This window comes from Falco cherrug, chromosome 3, assembly GCF_023634085.1.
Source record: "Falco cherrug isolate bFalChe1 chromosome 3, bFalChe1.pri, whole genome shotgun sequence".
Lineage (NCBI taxonomy): Eukaryota > Metazoa > Chordata > Aves > Falconiformes > Falconidae > Falco > Falco cherrug.
The window spans coordinates 104,512,535-104,529,935 of record NC_073699.1 but is presented as its reverse complement, the minus strand read 5'-3'; the positions used below and the strand labels follow the sequence as shown (position 1 = coordinate 104,529,935).

The window sequence follows — 17,401 nt, the reverse complement described above, 5'->3', positions numbered from 1 at the left end:
TGGACCGAATGGTAATAACCCCACCTTTTCTTGGGAATCTAATGAATATGTATGCTTCTGTGTAATAGGGATCTGCTTACTTAAGCCCTGGGTGTGCATGTGAGGAGGAGCGATCCCCCTTGCAGCCGGAGCCCCGATAAACATACCTGCTTGATAACCCTCCTTGAGTTGTAGAGTTTGATTCCGCACGTCAGCACCAATCAAGAAGGCTACAAAGACCTGTGCAGCACATGCTGAGTAGGAGATGGCCCCGTGTCCTGGTTTCAGCTGGCATGGAGTTAACTTTCTTCTTCGTAGCTAGTGAAGTGCTGTGTTTTGGCTATGATGTGAGAACAATGTTGGTAGCCGCACTGATGTTTTCGGTTGTTGCTGCCTAGCGTTTCTGCTAAGTCAAGGCCTTTTTGGTTTCTTGGGCCTTGCCAGCCAGAGTGCTGGAGGGGCACAAGAGACTGGGAAGGGACACAGCCAGGTCAGCTGACCTGAACCAGCCACAGAGGTATTCCGTCCCGTGGGACGTCATGCTTGGTATAGAAACTTGGAGGGTTAGCTGGCGGGGGGATTCTTGCTCAGGGACTGGCTGGGCATCGGTCAGCGGGTGGTGAGCAGTTGTACTGGGCATCATTTCCTTTTTTTCCTTCTCCCTTCCTTTTGATTTTACCCTTTTCCCCCACCTTTCCATCCTAATTGTTATTGTTGTTCTTCTTCTTGGTATTGTTACTGTTGTTCTTCACTCTTTCTTCTGTTTAAATTATTACATTGTTCTTATCTCAACCCTCCACTTTTACATTGCTTTCTGATTCTCCTCACCACCCCTCCGGGTGGGGGGGAGTGCACAAGTGGCTGCGTGGCGTTTGGTTGCCGGTAGTGTTTGGTTGCCGGCCGGGGTTAAACCGCGACACAGGATGGAAATGAAGTCTGTGGCATATGTGGGGCTCGAAGGCAAGCTCCTTCCCCAAATCCTCAGTGCAACCCTTGGGTCTTTCCAGACGCGTCTGTCCTGGGTCACGAGAGTCCAGTTTCAAGGTCACTTGTGGCTCATCCACAAGCGCAGCGGGATCCCACCAGGAGCTGGCCAAAGACGTTCTGTGTTTCCAGCTCCTTTCCCCAAGCCCTCCAGCCCGTGATGACCTGTGTTCCCTTCCTCCAGTGCAGCCTCCCCCTCCTCCCTGAGCAGGCCCACTTTCAGCCCTTTGCAGGGACTCTTTCCCTTTGTGCCCGCCTTGTCTGCCTGCAGCCTGCCTCGCTTGGCAGGTGCCGGGCGTGGACGTCCTTGCCTCGCACAGGAGACTGACTTGAGCTGAAGCCTGGTTTGCTGTGAGCACCGAAACATTTTATTTCAAGCACGTGGTCAGCCTCATCAGGTGTGTGCGTCCCGAGGCACGGGCGCAGGGCAGAGCAGCCCTTTGACGCTGAGGTGGCCTTTGCATCGGCAGGCATTGCCCCAAAGGAAACGGTGGTGGCACACTGCAGCCTGCCCTGCGTGCCGTTTGTCCTGCTGCTCACACCGTTTTTCCCCTTAGGTACTGCAGGAGCTCCTGCAGCCGGCTAAAGAAGTCCAGCAGCTTCTGGACTGGAAATGGGCAGGAGCCGCCCGACTGCGCTGCTGTGGGCCTTGGCCTCGGAACGGGGCTTGACGTGGTGACAAAATGACTCCAAGCGCGTGCTGTTGGAGTAGCCCTCACTGCTGGGTGCAGGCCCATCTGTAGCAGGATCCAGTCGTAGAAGTGCTGAGTGGAGGTGTAGACTCCGGGCTGCCTGGCTCGGGCACAGCCTCTCCCCCAGCTGGTGACACCAACAAGCCAGAAGTAGTCTGCACTGCTGTCTTGGCACACGAGAGGCCCACCGCTGTCCCCCTGCAGAGGAGGAGAGAGGACAAAGGGGTTGTTGGGTGGCCACCGTCAGCACGGGGGTTGGCTCCTTCTCTCTGACGGCACCTGCCGGAGCTGTGTTCCCTGCAGAGCGAGGCTGTGTCGAGCGAGCCTTGCCTGGGAAGGGGTGGTGGGCTTGTAAGGTGGGGCTGGCTCTCCTCACTGCACGGTGATGGTGGGTGTGTGGAAGAGAGCTGTGGCAGGCTTGGGATGGGGAGCCGTGGGCTGCCAGGAACACTAGGAGGGCTTTCTGGGCAGAGTGCCATGCCTCTGGGACAAGAGGGGCACTGGGCAGGGGCCTGCCGATGGGGAAGGGGGTATAAGCCCCCCCGGCGGTGGGGACCTGAAGTGGGAGGGGCACTGGCCAGGCCAAGCACATGCCGGGCCATGTTGGCGTAGTTGCGTGTGGCGGGGCTGCCTGTGCTACGGGGCTTGGCTCGTAGCACGCTCCTACCTGGCAGGTGTCAATGCCGCCCTGCGGATAGCCAGCACAGACGTTGTGCGTGTGGATGGCCCCTCTGTACCACCGGCTGCTGTTACAGACGTTGACATCAATGAGGCGGACCTGGGCCTCCTGCAGCACATCCGTTGATCGTCCAGCTGCGAGCACAGGAAGGAATTAGCAAGCAGCAGCTCACTGGCACTTCTCCTCCCCTGCCTGGCGGAATCCCTTGCCTCGCCCGCGCTTGGCTTTGCATCCTGAGAGGCGTTATAGCGGCATTTGCCTTCCGCCTTGCTCTGGGGAAAGGGCTCAGGCCCATCTCTCAAGAGGCATACGTCCCCGCAGGCTGACTCGGGCTCTGGCCTCTGCTGTCAGGAAGCCCAAGCAATGGCCCCGAGCGTGCCAAGCTTGCGCTCGGCACACGAGTACTTCCGCGGTACTCACATCTTGCAGTCGTGGCACCCCAGCCGCTGATGTAGCAGTTTTTCAGCTGCGAGACTCTCAGCGAGGCATCGGGCACGCAGGCAAGCTGAACGTAGGCGTTGCACTGCACAGGCTGGTCCAGCTCCAGCAAGGCAATGTCGTTCCTCTGCGTGATGTTACTGTAGCCTTGGTGAAGGAGCAGCCGCTTGATGTTGCGCACCTGGGCCTCAGGGCCCAGCTGAGTCAGCCGCGTGGCACCGATCACCACGCGCCACATGGTGATGTAGCTGGAAGGCAAATGGGGAGAGGACTCAGAGGGAGCACAGCCACGTGCTGCAGCAGCCCAGCCGTTGCCCTGCCTTCCGCTTGACGAGGGAGAGAGGAGAGCAGCGCTCGGGAGGGTGTGACTGGCCTCGCGTGCCTTAGGCTCAAGGAGCACCCAGGCCCTGGGTGTCCTGCGAGGAAACGGGGCGGGAGTAGCCCGTGCTGCTGCGCACGGGGCAAGCGCTAGTGTTGTGGGGCTATGCGTGTTCCCGGTGGCGCCTTACCTGGCCTCGATGAAGCAGTGGGCTGCTGTCAGGACCCACTGTGCGCTGATGAGGGAGCCTCCGCAGGTATGACCCGTGCCCGCTTGCCAGGGATTCTGGATGCTGACGATCCAGGGCCAGGCCCCTGCCTGGGCATCTGTGCCACCCACGACGCGCGACATGCCGTACTGAAAAGCCATGGGCCGGAGCCCGCAGGTCCCTCTGTAAAGAGAAGCTCCTTAGTGTCCTGCTGGATGGCTGGTGCCCCTACGGCTCACGGTCAGCCGTCTTCCCTCCCCACAAGGCGCTGCCTGGCCAGCAGGGCTGGGGAAGCCTGTGGGGCACGTGTGTGTCCACACCCTGCCTCTTTCTGCTTTAGCCCCGTAGGTGAGTACTGCCAACAGCCTGCGTGCTGGCAAGGAAATGAGCCTCCCACACTGGCTGCCCTCCAGCCAAGCCCACAAGGGCTTGCCCAAGCTCCCTCCCAGAGCCTCGGGCCACTTACCCACAGCTGTCCCATGTGCCGTATGCAGGACAGCACATGGCCAGCAGGATGAGGAGGAGGCGCAGCAAATCCATCCCTGCCAGTGACACGTGGCAGCTGCAAGGAGGAGGGCTTGTCACCGCCAGTGCAGCCGCCAACATACTGCCCCCCGAACTCACGTTGCCCAGGATGCCCTTGGCCCCGGGGGTGATGTCACAGAGTGGCTGGTTGCCACGGGGCTGGGCGTGGTGGCCTCTGCGGGGAGGGGGGGCAACAGGAGGGGTTCCAAGCAGGACGGGAGGCAGGAGCTGGCATCGCTCAGCCCCCACAGAGCCCCGTGGAATACTCCCTTTGCGCGATGAGGGTGGGCAGGCCCCGTGGCAGGCAGCAGCGCCTGGCTCCCGGCTCTGCCTGCTATCAGCTCACAGGAAAAACCAAGCGTGGCGGCGCTACCTCTTTGCGAAGGTCACTGCCGCCCTGCTCTCGGCAGCCCTTTGCCACCTGCTCCTGCCCAATGAAGAGACACACAACAGAGAACGCAACCACTAGAGGCAGCAAGCGCCTGCTTGGCTCTTGAAGAGACACTCTTTTGATGGTCGTGGCAGGCAAGCAGTGACGGGCAAGCCAAATAAGCCAAGCCTAGCCCAGCAGTGCCAACCTTCCTGCACGCAGCACAGGGAAAGGCACACGCAGCACAGTCCTCACTGGCTATGTCAGCCACAGCAACGCCCTCTGGCAGGCTTCGTGTCCCTGCTCTCTCTGGGTTGGATTGTGGTTCTGGACCAACACTGAAGAGGGCAGCTGTGGCACCTGCTACGCACGGCCGAGGACATACAATCAGAACGCCAAAAAGGCGCCTTCGAAGTCCAATGCTGTAAAACAGACATTAGAATCCCCTGTCGCTGTTGAGAAAGTGGGAGGATTAGGCAGCACCGGGTGTTGGTCAATCGCTATTTGATTAACAACCCTTAGATGTTGTACTACATGCTGCTCCTGGGCATGTGGCTTTGCAACAACCCCTGTTTTAGGCAATTATGACTTCTTGGCTCCAGTCCGAGCCAGGATTCCAACTTCATAGGATACTGGTTTTGTCTTAGCGGCTTCGCTCCCGGTTTCAATTCCACACTTGCTGGTGCTGCTGGGCTGAGCAACCCCCTGGCCCAAGGCAGCTGCTGCCGTGTGGACACAAGCTCTGCCACCTAGGAGGGTCCCAGTGTGCAGGGCTTTTCGGATGGCAGCAAGGCGGTCACAGGCCATGACGCTCAGAAGTAAAGACTCTGCACGGAGATAGTTCAAGCTGAAAATCATTCGGTAAATATGCAGACCTTGCAACTGGTGCTTCAGCACTTGTGTTTAACAGACTGACTAACAAGGACACTACGGTCTGCACGTGTCGATACCGATCGACTAGCTACGTTGTAAGCAAGAACTATGTTGTCTGCAAGATGTACGAGCCGGGAAGAGAACCAGTACAACCTGGCTCTGCGCTTGCTGGTGTGGACTCCTCAGCACTGCGCGCCAAAGGGAAAAGTACATCCTGAGGAAGGGTGCGAGCCTTCCTCCCAGAGAGCCCAGCCCAGGACCAGCAGGTGTCAATGCACCCGCGCCAGAGTGAGGAGGCTTATGATACTGAGTTCCTGGACCGAATGGTAATAACCCCGCCTTTTCTTGGGAATTTTAATGAATATGTATGCTTCTGTGTAATAGGGATCTGCTTACTTAAGCCCTGGGTGTGCAAGTGAGGAGGAGCGATCCCCCTTGCAGCCGGAGCCCCGATAAACATACCTGCTTGATAACCCTCCTTGAGTTGTAGAGTTTGATTCCGCACGTCAGCACCAATCAAGAAGGCTACAAAGACCTGTGCAGCACATGCCGAGTAGGAGATGGCCCCGTGTCCTGGTTTCAGCTGGCATGGAGTTAACTTTCTTCTTCGTAGCTAGTGAAGTGCTGTGTTTTGGCTATGATGTGAGAACAATGTTGGTAGCCGCACTGATGTTTTCGGTTGTTGCTGCCTAGCGTTTCTGCTAAGTCAAGGCCTTTTTGGTTTCTTGGGCCTTGCCAGCCAGAGTGCTGGAGGGGCACAAGAGACTGGGCAGGGACACAGGCAGGTCAGCTGACCTGAACCAGCCACAGAGGTATTCCATCCCGTGGGACGTCATGCTTGGTATAGAAACTTGGAGGGTTAGCTGGTGGGGGGATTCTTGCTCAGGGACTGGCTGGGCATCGGTCAGCGGGTGGTGAGCAGTTGTACTGGGCATCATTTCCTTTTTTTCCTTCTCCCTTCCTTTTGATTTTACCCTTTTCCCCCACCTTTCCATCCTAATTGTTATTGTTGTTCTTCTTCTTGGTATTGTTACTGTTGTTCTTCACTCTTTCTTCTGTTTAAATTATTACATTGTTCTTATCTCAACCCTCCACTTTTACATTGCTTTCTGATTCTCCTCCCCACCCCTCCGGGTGGGGGGGAGTGCGCAAGTGGCTGCGTGGCGTTTGGTTGCCGGTAGTGTTTGGTTGCCGGCCGGGGTTAAACCGCGACACAGGATGGAAATGAAGTCTGTGGCATATGTGGGGCTCGAAGGCAAGCTCCTTCCCCAAATCCTCAGTGCAACCCTTGGGTCTTTCCAGACGCGTCTGTCCTGGGTCACGAGAGTCCAGTTTCAAGGTCACTTGTGGCTCATCCACAAGCGCAGCGGGATCCCACCAGGAGCTGGCCAAAGACGTTCTGTGTTTCCAGCTCCTTTCCCCAAGCCCTCCAGCCCGTGATGACCTGTGTTCCCTTCCTCCAGTGCAGCCTCCCCCTCCTCCCTGAGCAGGCCCACTTTCAGCCCTTTGCAGGGACTCTTTCCCTTTGTGCCCGCCTTGTCTGCCTGCAGCCTGCCTCGCTTGGCAGGTGCCGGGCGTGGACGTCCTTGCCTCGCACAGGAGACTGACTTGAGCTGAAGCCTGGTTTGCTGTGAGCACCGAAACATTTTATTTCAAGCACGTGGTCAGCCTCATCAGGTGTGTGCGTCCCGAGGCACGGGCGCAGGGCAGAGCAGCCCTTTGACGCTGAGGTGGCCTTTGCATCGGCAGGCATTGCCCCAAAGGAAACGGTGGTGGCACACTGCAGCCTGCCCTGCGTGCCGTTTGTCCTGCTGCTCACACCGTTTTTCCCCTTAGGTACTGCAGGAGCTCCTGCAGCCGGCTAAAGAAGTCCAGCAGCTTCTGGACTGGAAATGGGCAGGAGCCGCCCGACTGCGCTGCTGTGGGCCTTGGCCTCGGAACGGGGCTTGACGTGGTGACAAAATGACTCCAAGCACGTGCTGTTGGAGTAGCCCTCACTGCTGGGTGCAGGCCCATCTGTAGCAGGATCCAGTCGTAGAAGTGCTGAGTGGAGGTGTAGACTCCGGGCTGCCTGGCTCGGGCACAGCCTCTCCCCCAGCTGGTGACACCAACAAGCCAGAAGTAGTCTGTGCTGCTGTCTTGGCACACGAGAGGCCCACCGCTGTCCCCCTGCAGAGGAGGAGAGAGGACAAAGGGGTGGTTGGGTGGCCACCGTCAGCACGGGGGTTGGCTCCTTCTCTCTGACGGCACCTGCCGGAGCTGTGTTCCCTGCAGAGCGAGGCTGTGTCGAGCGAGCCTTGCCTGGGAAGGGGTGGTGGGCTTGTAAGGTGGGGCTGGCTCTCCTCACTGCACGGTGATGGTGGGTGTGTGGAAGAGAGCTGTGGCAGGCTTGGGATGGGGAGCCGTGGGCTGCCAGGAACACTAGGAGGGCTTTCTGGGCAGAGTGCCATGCCTCTGGGACAAGAGGGGCACTGGGCAGGGGCCTGCCGATGGGGAAGGGGGTATAAGCCCCCCCGGCGGTGGGGACCTGAAGTGGGAGGGGCACTGGCCAGGCCAAGCACATGCCGGGCCATGTTGGCGTAGTTGCGTGTGGCGGGGCTGCCTGTGCTACGGGGCTTGGCTCGTAGCACGCTCCTACCTGGCAGGTGTCAATGCCGCCCTGCGGATAGCCAGCACAGACGTTGTGCGTGTGGATGGCCCCTCTGTACCACCGGCTGCTGTTACAGACGTTGACATCAATGAGGCGGACCTGGGCCTCCTGCAGCACATCCGTTGATCGTCCAGCTGCGAGCACAGGAAGGAATTAGCAAGCAGCAGCTCACTGGCACTTCTCCTCCCCTGCCTGGCGGAATCCCTTGCCTCGCCCGCGCTTGGCTTTGCATCCTGAGAGGCGTTATAGCGGCATTTGCCTTCCGCCTTGCTCTGGGGAAAGGGCTCAGGCCCATCTCTCAAGAGGCATACGTCCCCGCAGGCTGACTCGGGCTCTGGCCTCTGCTGTCAGGAAGCCCAAGCAATGGCCCCGAGCGTGCCAAGCTTGCGCTCGGCACACGAGTACTTCCGCGGTACTCACATCTTGCAGTCGTGGCACCCCAGCCGCTGATGTAGCAGTTTTTCAGCTGCGAGACTCTCAGCGAGGCATCGGGCACGCAGGCAAGCTGAACGTAGGCGTTGCACTGCACAGGCTGGTCCAGCTCCAGCAAGGCAATGTCGTTCCTCTGCGTGATGTTACTGTAGCCTTGGTGAAGGAGCAGCCGCTTGATGTTGCGCACCTGGGCCTCAGGGCCCAGCTGAGTCAGCCGCGTGGCACCGATCACCACGCGCCACATGGTGATGTAGCTGGAAGGCAAATGGGGAGAGGACTCAGAGGGAGCACAGCCACGTGCTGCAGCAGCCCAGCCGTTGCCCTGCCTTCCGCTTGACGAGGGAGAGAGGAGAGCAGCGCTCGGGAGGGTGTGACTGGCCTCGCGTGCCTTAGGCTCAAGGAGCACCCAGGCCCTGGGTGTCCTGCGAGGAAACGGGGCGGGAGTAGCCCGTGCTGCTGCGCACGGGGCAAGCGCTAGTGTTGTGGGGCTATGCGTGTTCCCGGTGGCGCCTTACCTGGCCTCGATGAAGCAGTGGGCTGCTGTCAGGACCCACTGTGCGCTGATGAGGGAGCCTCCGCAGGTATGACCCGTGCCCGCTTGCCAGGGATTCTGGATGCTGACGATCCAGGGCCAGGCCCCTGCCTGGGCATCTGTGCCACCCACGACGCGCGACATGCCGTACTGAAAAGCCATGGGCCGGAGCCCGCAGGTCCCTCTGTAAAGAGAAACTCCTTAGTGTCCTGCTGGATGGCTGGCGCCCCTACGGCTCACGGTCAGCCGTCTTCCCTCCCCACAAGGCGCTGCCTGGCCAGCAGGGCTGGGGAAGCCTGTGGGGCACGTGTGTGTCCACACCCTGCCTCTTTCTGCTTTAGCCCCGTAGGTGAGTACTGCCAACAGCCTGCGTGCTGGCAAGGAAATGAGCCTCCCACACTGGCTGCCCTCCAGCCAAGCCCACAAGGGCTTGCCCAAGCTCCCTCCCAGAGCCTCGGGCCACTTACCCACAGCTGTCCCATGTGCCGTATGCAGGACAGCACATGGCCAGCAGGATGAGGAGGAGGCGCAGCAAATCCATCCCTGCCAGTGACACGTGGCAGCTGCAAGGAGGAGGGCTTGTCACCGCCAGTGCAGACGCCAACATACTGCCCCCCGAACTCACGTTGCCCAGGATGCCCTTGGCCCCGGGGGTGACGTCACAGAGTGGCTGGTTGCCACGGGGCTGGGCGTGGTGGCCTCTGCGGGGAGGGGGGGCAACAGGAGGGGTTCCAAGCAGGACGGGAGGCAGGAGCTGGCATCGCACAGCCCCCACAGAGCCCCGTGGAATACTCCCTTTGCGCGATGAGGGTGGGCCGGCCCCGTGGCAGGCAGCAGCGCCTGGCTCCCGGCTCTGCCTGCTATCAGCTCACAGGAAAAACCAAGCGTGGCGGCGCTACCTCTTTGCGAAGGTCACTGCCGCCCTGCTCTCGGCAGCCCTTTGCCACCTGCTCCTGCCCAATAAAGAGACACACAACAGAGAACGCAACCACTAGAGGCAGCAAGCGCGTGCTTGGCTCTTGAAGAGACACTCTTTTGATGGTCGTGGCAGGCAAGCAGTGACGGGCAAGCCAAATAAGCCAAGCCTAGCCCAGCAGTGCCAACCTTCCTGCACGCAGCACAGGGAAAGGCACACGCAGCACAGTCCTCACTGGCTATGTCAGCCACAGCAACGCCCTCTGGCAGGCTTCGTGTCCCTGCTCTCTCTGGGTTGGATTGTGGTTCTGGACCAACACTGAAGAGGGCAGCTGTGGCACCTGCTACGCACGGCCGAGGACATACAATCAGAACGCCAAAAAGGCGCCTTCGAAGTCCAATGCTGTAAAACAGACATTAGAATCCCCTGTCGCTGTTGAGAAAGTGGGAGGATTAGGCAGCACCGGCTGTTGGTCAATCGCTATTTCATTAACAGCCCTTAGATGTTGTACTACATGCTGCTCCTGGGCATGTGGCTTTGCAACAACCCCTGTTTTAGGCAATTATGACTTCTAGGCTCCAGTCCGAGCCAGGATTCCAACTTCATAGGATACTGGTTTTGTCTTAGCGGCTTCGCTCCCGGTTTCAATTCCACACTTGCTGGTGCTGCTGGGCTGAGCAACCCCCTGGCCCAAGGCAGCTGCTGCCGTGTGGACACAAGCTCTGCCACCTAGGAGGGTCCCAGTGTGCAGGGCTTTTCGGATGGCAGCAAGGCGGTCACAGGCCATGACGCTCAGAAGTAAAGACTCTGCACGGAGATAGTTCAAGCTGAAAATCATTCGGTAAATATGCAGACCTTGCAACTGGTGCTTCAGCACTTGTGTTTAACAGACTGACTAACAAGGACACTACGGTCTGCACGTGTCGATACCGATCGACTAGCTACGTTGTAAGCAAGAACTATGTTGTCTGCAAGATGTACGAGCCGGGAAGAGAACCAGTACAACCTGGCTCTGCGCTTGCTGGTGTGGACTCCTCAGCACTGCGCGCCAAAGGGAAAAGTACATCCTGAGGAAGGGTGCGAGCCTTCCTCCCAGAGAGCCCAGCCCAGGACCAGCAGGTGTCAATGCACCCGCGCCAGAGTGAGGAGGCTTATGATACTGAGTTCCTGGACCGAATGGTAATAACCCCGCCTTTTCTTGGGAATTTTAATGAATATGTATGCTTCTGTGTAATAGGGATCTGCTTACTTAAGCCCTGGGTGTGCAAGTGAGGAGGAGCGATCCCCCTTGCAGCCGGAGCCCCGATAAACATACCTGCTTGATAACCCTCCTTGAGATGTAGAGTTTGATTCCGCACGTCAGCACCAATCAAGAAGGCTACAAAGACCTGTGCAGCACATGCCGAGTAGGAGATGGCCCCGTGTCCTGGTTTCAGCTGGCATGGAGTTAACTTTCTTCTTCGTAGCTAGTGAAGTGCTGTGTTTTGGCTATGATGTGAGAACAATGTTGGTAGCCGCACTGATGTTTTCGGTTGTTGCTGCCTAGCGTTTCTGCTAAGTCAAGGCCTTTTTGGTTTCTTGGGCCTTGCCAGCCAGAGTGCTGGAGGGGCACAAGAGACTGGGCAGGGACACAGCCAGGTCAGCTGACCTGAACCAGCCACAGAGGTATTCCATCCCGTGGGACGTCATGCTTGGTATAGAAACTTGGAGGGTTAGCTGGTGGGGGGATTCTTGCTCAGGGACTGGCTGGGCATCGGTCAGCGGGTGGTGAGCAGTTGTACTGGGCATCATTTCCTTTTTTTCCTTCTCCCTTCCTTTTGATTTTACCCTTTTCCCCCACCTTTCCATCCTAATTGTTATTGTTGTTCTTCTTCTTGGTATTGTTACTGTTGTTCTTCACTCTTTCTTCTGTTTAAATTATTACATTGTTCTTATCTCAACCCTCCACTTTTACATTGCTTTCTGATTCTCCTCCCCACCCCTCCGGGTGGGGGGGAGTGCGCAAGTGGCTGCGTGGCGTTTGGTTGCCGGTAGTGTTTGGTTGCCGGCCGGGGTTAAACCGCGACACAGGATGGAAATGAAGTCTGTGGCATATGTGGGGCTCGAAGGCAAGCTCCTTGCCCAAATCCTCAGTGCAACCCTTGGGTCTTTCCAGACGCGTCTGTCCTGGGTCACGAGAGTCCAGTTTCAAGGTCACTTGTGGCTCATCCACAAGCGCAGCGGGATCCCACCAGGAGCTGGCCAAAGACGTTCTGTGTTTCCAGCTCCTTTCCCCAAGCCCTCCAGCCCGTGATGACCTGTGTTCCCTTCCTCCAGTGCAGCCTCCCCCTCCTCCCTGAGCAGGCCCACTTTCAGCCCTTTGCAGGGACTCTTTCCCTTTGTGCCCGCCTTGTCTGCCTGCAGCCTGCCTCGCTTGGCAGGTGCCGGGCGTGGACGTCCTTGCCTCGCACAGGAGACTGACTTGAGCTGAAGCCTGGTTTGCTGTGAGCACCGAAACATTTTATTTCAAGCACGTGGTCAGCCTCATCAGGTGTGTGCGTCCCGAGGCACGGGCGCAGGGCAGAGCAGCCCTTTGACGCTGAGGTGGCCTTTGCATCGGCAGGCATTGCCCCAAAGGAAACGGTGGTGGCACACTGCAGCCTGCCCTGCGTGCCGTTTGTCCTGCTGCTCACACCGTTTTTCCCCTTAGGTACTGCAGGAGCTCCTGCAGCCGGCTAAAGAAGTCCAGCAGCTTCTGGACTGGAAATGGGCAGGAGCCGCCCGACTGCGCTGCTGTGGGCCTTGGCCTCGGAACGGGGCTTGACGTGGTGACAAAATGACTCCAAGCGCGTGCTGTTGGAGTAGCCCTCACTGCTGGGTGCAGGCCCATCTGTAGCAGGATCCAGTCGTAGAAGTGCTGAGTGGAGGTGTAGACTCCGGGCTGCCTGGCTCGGGCACAGCCTCTCCCCCAGCTGGTGACACCAACAAGCCAGAAGTAGTCTGCACTGCTGTCTTGGCACACGAGAGGCCCACCGCTGTCCCCCTGCAGAGGAGGAGAGAGGACAAAGGGGTTGTTGGGTGGCCACCGTCAGCACGGGGGTTGGCTCCTTCTCTCTGACGGCACCTGCCGGAGCTGTGTTCCCTGCAGAGCGAGGCTGTGTCGAGCGAGCCTTGCCTGGGAAGGGGTGGTGGGCTTGTAAGGTGGGGCTGGCTCTCCTCACTGCACGGTGATGGTGGGTGTGTGGAAGAGAGCTGTGGCAGGCTTGGGATGGGGAGCCGTGGGCTGCCAGGAACACTAGGAGGGCTTTCTGGGCAGAGTGCCATGCCTCTGGGACAAGAGGGGCACTGGGCAGGGGCCTGCCGATGGGGAAGGGGGTATAAGCCCCCCCAGCGGTGGGGACCTGAAGTGGGAGGGGCACTGGCCAGGCCAAGCACATGCCGGGCCATGTTGGCATAGTTGCGTGTGGCGGGGCTGCCTGTGCTACGGGGCTTGGCTCGTAGCACGCTCCTACCTGGCAGGTGTCAATGCCGCCCTGCGGATAGCCAGCACAGACGTTGTGCGTGTGGATGGCCCCTCTGTACCACCGGCTGCTGTTACAGACGTTGACATCAATGAGGCGGACCTGGGCCTCCTGCAGCACATCCGTTGATCGTCCAGCTGCGAGCACAGGAAGGAATTAGCAAGCAGCAGCTCACTGGCACTTCTCCTCCCCTGCCTGGCGGAATCCCTTGCCTCGCCCGCGCTTGGCTTTGCATCCTGAGAGGCGTTATAGCGGCATTTGCCTTCCGCCTTGCTCTGGGGAAAGGGCTCAGGCCCATCTCTCAAGAGGCATACGTCCCCGCAGGCTGACTCGGGCTCTGGCCTCTGCTGTCAGGAAGCCCAAGCAATGGCCCCGAGCGTGCCAAGCTTGCGCTCGGCACACGAGTACTTCCGCGGTACTCACATCTTGCAGTCGTGGCACCCCAGCCGCTGATGTAGCAGTTTTTCAGCTGCGAGACTCTCAGCGAGGCATCGGGCACGCAGGCAAGCTGAACGTAGGCGTTGCACTGCACAGGCTGGTCCAGCTCCAGCAAGGCAATGTCGTTCCTCTGCGTGATGTTACTGTAGCCTTGGTGAAGGAGCAGCCGCTTGATGTTGCGCACCTGGGCCTCAGGGCCCAGCTGAGTCAGCCGCGTGGCACCGATCACCACGCGCCACATGGTGATGTAGCTGGAAGGCAAATGGGGAGAGGACTCAGAGGGAGCACAGCCACGTGCTGCAGCAGCCCAGCCGTTGCCCTGCCTTCCGCTTGACGAGGGAGAGAGGAGAGCAGCGCTCGGGAGGGTGTGACTGGCCTCGCGTGCCTTAGGCTCAAGGAGCACCCAGGCCCTGGGTGTCCTGCGAGGAAACGGGGCGGGAGTAGCCCGTGCTGCTGCGCACGGGGCAAGCGCTAGTGTTGTGGGGCTATGCGTGTTCCCGGTGGCGCCTTACCTGGCCTCGATGAAGCAGTGGGCTGCTGTCAGGACCCACTGTGCGCTGATGAGGGAGCCTCCGCAGGTATGACCCGTGCCCGCTTGCCAGGGATTCTGGATGCTGACGATCCAGGGCCAGGCCCCTGCCTGGGCATCTGTGCCACCCACGACGCGCGACATGCCGTACTGAAAAGCCATGGGCCGGAGCCCGCAGGTCCCTCTGTAAAGAGAAGCTCCTTAGTGTCCTGCTGGATGGCTGGTGCCCCTACGGCTCACGGTCAGCCGTCTTCCCTCCCCACAAGGCGCTGCCTGGCCAGCAGGGCTGGGGAAGCCTGTGGGGCACGTGTGTGTCCACACCCTGCCTCTTTCTGCTTTAGCCCCGTAGGTGAGTACTGCCAACAGCCTGCGTGCTGGCAAGGAAATGAGCCTCCCACACTGGCTGCCCTCCAGCCAAGCCCACAAGGGCTTGCCCAAGCTCCCTGCCAGAGCCTCGGGCCACTTACCCACAGCTGTCCCATGTGCCGTATGCAGGACAGCACATGGCCAGCAGGATGAGGAGGAGGCGCAGCAAATCCATCCCTGCCAGTGACACGTGGCAGCTGCAAGGAGGAGGGCTTGTCACCGCCAGTGCAGCCGCCAACATACTGCCCCCCGAACTCACGTTGCCCAGGATGCCCTTGGCCCCGGGGGTGATGTCACAGAGTGGCTGGTTGCCACGGGGCTGGGCGTGGTGGCCTCTGCGGGGAGGGGGGGCAACAGGAGGGGTTCCAAGCAGGACGGGAGGCAGGAGCTGGGATCGCTCAGCCCCCACAGAGCCCCGTGGAATACTCCCTTTGCGCGATGAGGGTGGGCCGGCCCCGTGGCAGGCAGCAGCGCCTGGCTCCCGGCTCTGCCTGCTATCAGCTCACAGGAAAAACCAAGCGTGGCGGCGCTACCTCTTTGCGAAGGTCACTGCCGCCCTGCTCTCGGCAGCCCTTTGCCACCTGCTCCTGCCCAATGAAGAGACACACAACAGAGAACGCAACCACTAGAGGCAGCAAGCGCCTGCTTGGCTCTTGAAGAGACACTCTTTTGATGGTCGTGGCAGGCAAGCAGTGACGGGCAAGCCAAATAAGCCAAGCCTAGCCCAGCAGTGCCAACCTTCCTGCACGCAGCACAGGGAAAGGCACACGCAGCACAGTCCTCACTGGCTATGTCAGCCACAGCAACGCCCTCTGGCAGGCTTCGTGTCCCTGCTCTCTCTGGGTTGGATTGTGGTTCTGGACCAACACTGAAGAGGGCAGCTGTGGCACCTGCTACGCACGGCCGAGGACATACAATCAGAACGCCAAAAAGGCGCCTTCGAAGTCCAATGCTGTAAAACAGACATTAGAATCCCCTGTCGCTGTTGAGAAAGTGGGAGGATTAGGCAGCACCGGGTGTTGGTCAATCGCTATTTGATTAACAACCCTTAGATGTTGTACTACATGCTGCTCCTGGGCATGTGGCTTTGCAACAACCCCTGTTTTAGGCAATTATGACTTCTTGGCTCCAGTCCGAGCCAGGATTCCAACTTCATAGGATACTGGTTTTGTCTTAGCGGCTTCGCTCCCGGTTTCAATTCCACACTTGCTGGTGCTGCTGGGCTGAGCAACCCCCTGGCCCAAGGCAGCTGCTGCCGTGTGGACACAAGCTCTGCCACCTAGGAGGGTCCCAGTGTGCAGGGCTTTTCGGATGGCAGCAAGGCGGTCACAGGCCATGACGCTCAGAAGTAAAGACTCTGCACGGAGATAGTTCAAGCTGAAAATCATTCGGTAAATATGCAGACCTTGCAACTGGTGCTTCAGCACTTGTGTTTAACAGACTGACTAACAAGGACACTACGGTCTGCACGTGTCGATACCGATCGACTAGCTACGTTGTAAGCAAGAACTATGTTGTCTGCAAGATGTACGAGCCGGGAAGAGAACCAGTACAACCTGGCTCTGCGCTTGCTGGTGTGGACTCCTCAGCACTGCGCGCCAAAGGGAAAAGTACATCCTGAGGAAGGGTGCGAGCCTTCCTCCCAGAGAGCCCAGCCCAGGACCAGCAGGTGTCAATGCACCCGCGCCAGAGTGAGGAGGCTTATGATACTGAGTTCCTGGACCGAATGGTAATAACCCCGCCTTTTCTTGGGAATTTTAATGAATATGTATGCTTCTGTGTAATAGGGATCTGCTTACTTAAGCCCTGGGTGTGCAAGTGAGGAGGAGCGATCCCCCTTGCAGCCGGAGCCCCGATAAACATACCTGCTTGATAACCCTCCTTGAGATGTAGAGTTTGATTCCGCACGTCAGCACCAATCAAGAAGGCTACAAAGACCTGTGCAGCACATGCCGAGTAGGAGATGGCCCCGTGTCCTGGTTTCAGCTGGCATGGAGTTAACTTTCTTCTTCGTAGCTAGTGAAGTGCTGTGTTTTGGCTATGATGTGAGAACAATGTTGGTAGCCGCACTGATGTTTTCGGTTGTTGCTGCCTAGCGTTTCTGCTAAGTCAAGGCCTTTTTGGTTTCTTGGGCCTTGCCAGCCAGAGTGCTGGAGGGGCACAAGAGACTGGGCAGGGACACAGCCAGGTCAGCTGACCTGAACCAGCCACAGAGGTATTCCATCCCGTGGGACGTCATGCTTGGTATAGAAACTTGGAGGGTTAGCTGGTGGGGGGATTCTTGCTCAGGGACTGGCTGGGCATCGGTCAGCGGGTGGTGAGCAGTTGTACTGGGCATCATTTCCTTTTTTTCCTTCTCCCTTCCTTTTGATTTTACCCTTTTCCCCCACCTTTCCATCCTAATTGTTATTGTTGTTCTTCTTCTTGGTATTGTTACTGTTGTTCTTCACTCTTTCTTCTGTTTAAATTATTACATTGTTCTTATCTCAACCCTCCACTTTTACATTGCTTTCTGATTCTCCTCCCCACCCCTCCGGGTGGGGGGGAGTGCGCAAGTGGCTGCGTGGCGTTTGGTTGCCGGTAGTGTTTGGTTGCCGGCCGGGGTTAAACCGCGACACAGGATGGAAATGAAGTCTGTGGCATATGTGGGGCTCGAAGGCAAGCTCCTTGCCCAAATCCTCAGTGCAACCCTTGGGTCTTTCCAGACGCGTCTGTCCTGGGTCACGAGAGTCCAGTTTCAAGGTCACTTGTGGCTCATCCACAAGCGCAGCGGGATCCCACCAGGAGCTGGCCAAAGACGTTCTGTGTTTCCAGCTCCTTTCCCCAAGCCCTCCAGCCCGTGATGACCTGTGTTCCCTTCCTCCAGTGCAGCCTCCCCCTCCTCCCTGAGCAGGCCCACTTTCAGCCCTTTGCAGGGACTCTTTCCCTTTGTGCCCGCCTTGTCTGCCTGCAGCCTGCCTCGCTTGGCAGG

General features: G+C 58.7%; 3 protein-coding genes across 3 annotated transcripts; all 3 read right to left on the bottom strand.

The window, feature by feature from the left end:
• Positions 1-1,511: 1,511 nt before the first annotated feature.
• LOC129735551 (acrosin-like) lies at positions 1,512-3,839 on the bottom strand (the record flags this gene model as incomplete). The annotated part of the gene is made up of 5 exons (XM_055704307.1): positions 3,766-3,839; positions 3,282-3,482; positions 2,755-3,020; positions 2,323-2,468; positions 1,512-1,853 (listed from the first exon to the last, which is right to left on the bottom strand). Coding segments are annotated over exons 1-5 (1,029 nt in total), but the record flags the coding sequence as incomplete, so codon positions are not given.
• Positions 3,840-6,897: 3,058 nt separating this feature from the next.
• Positions 6,898-10,384, bottom strand: LOC129735615 (acrosin-like; the record flags this gene model as incomplete). The annotated part of the gene is made up of 6 exons (XM_055704850.1): positions 10,327-10,384; positions 9,307-9,382; positions 8,665-8,766; positions 8,117-8,403; positions 7,706-7,851; positions 6,898-7,236 (listed from the first exon to the last, which is right to left on the bottom strand). Coding segments are annotated over exons 1-6 (1,008 nt in total), but the record flags the coding sequence as incomplete, so codon positions are not given.
• A 1,896-nt stretch (positions 10,385-12,280) lies between these two features.
• Positions 12,281-15,767, bottom strand: LOC129735614 (acrosin-like; the record flags this gene model as incomplete). Its single annotated transcript, XM_055704849.1, has 6 exons — positions 15,710-15,767; positions 14,690-14,765; positions 14,048-14,149; positions 13,500-13,786; positions 13,089-13,234; positions 12,281-12,619 (listed from the first exon to the last, which is right to left on the bottom strand). Coding segments are annotated over exons 1-6 (1,008 nt in total), but the record flags the coding sequence as incomplete, so codon positions are not given.
• Positions 15,768-17,401: the final 1,634 nt, after the last annotated feature.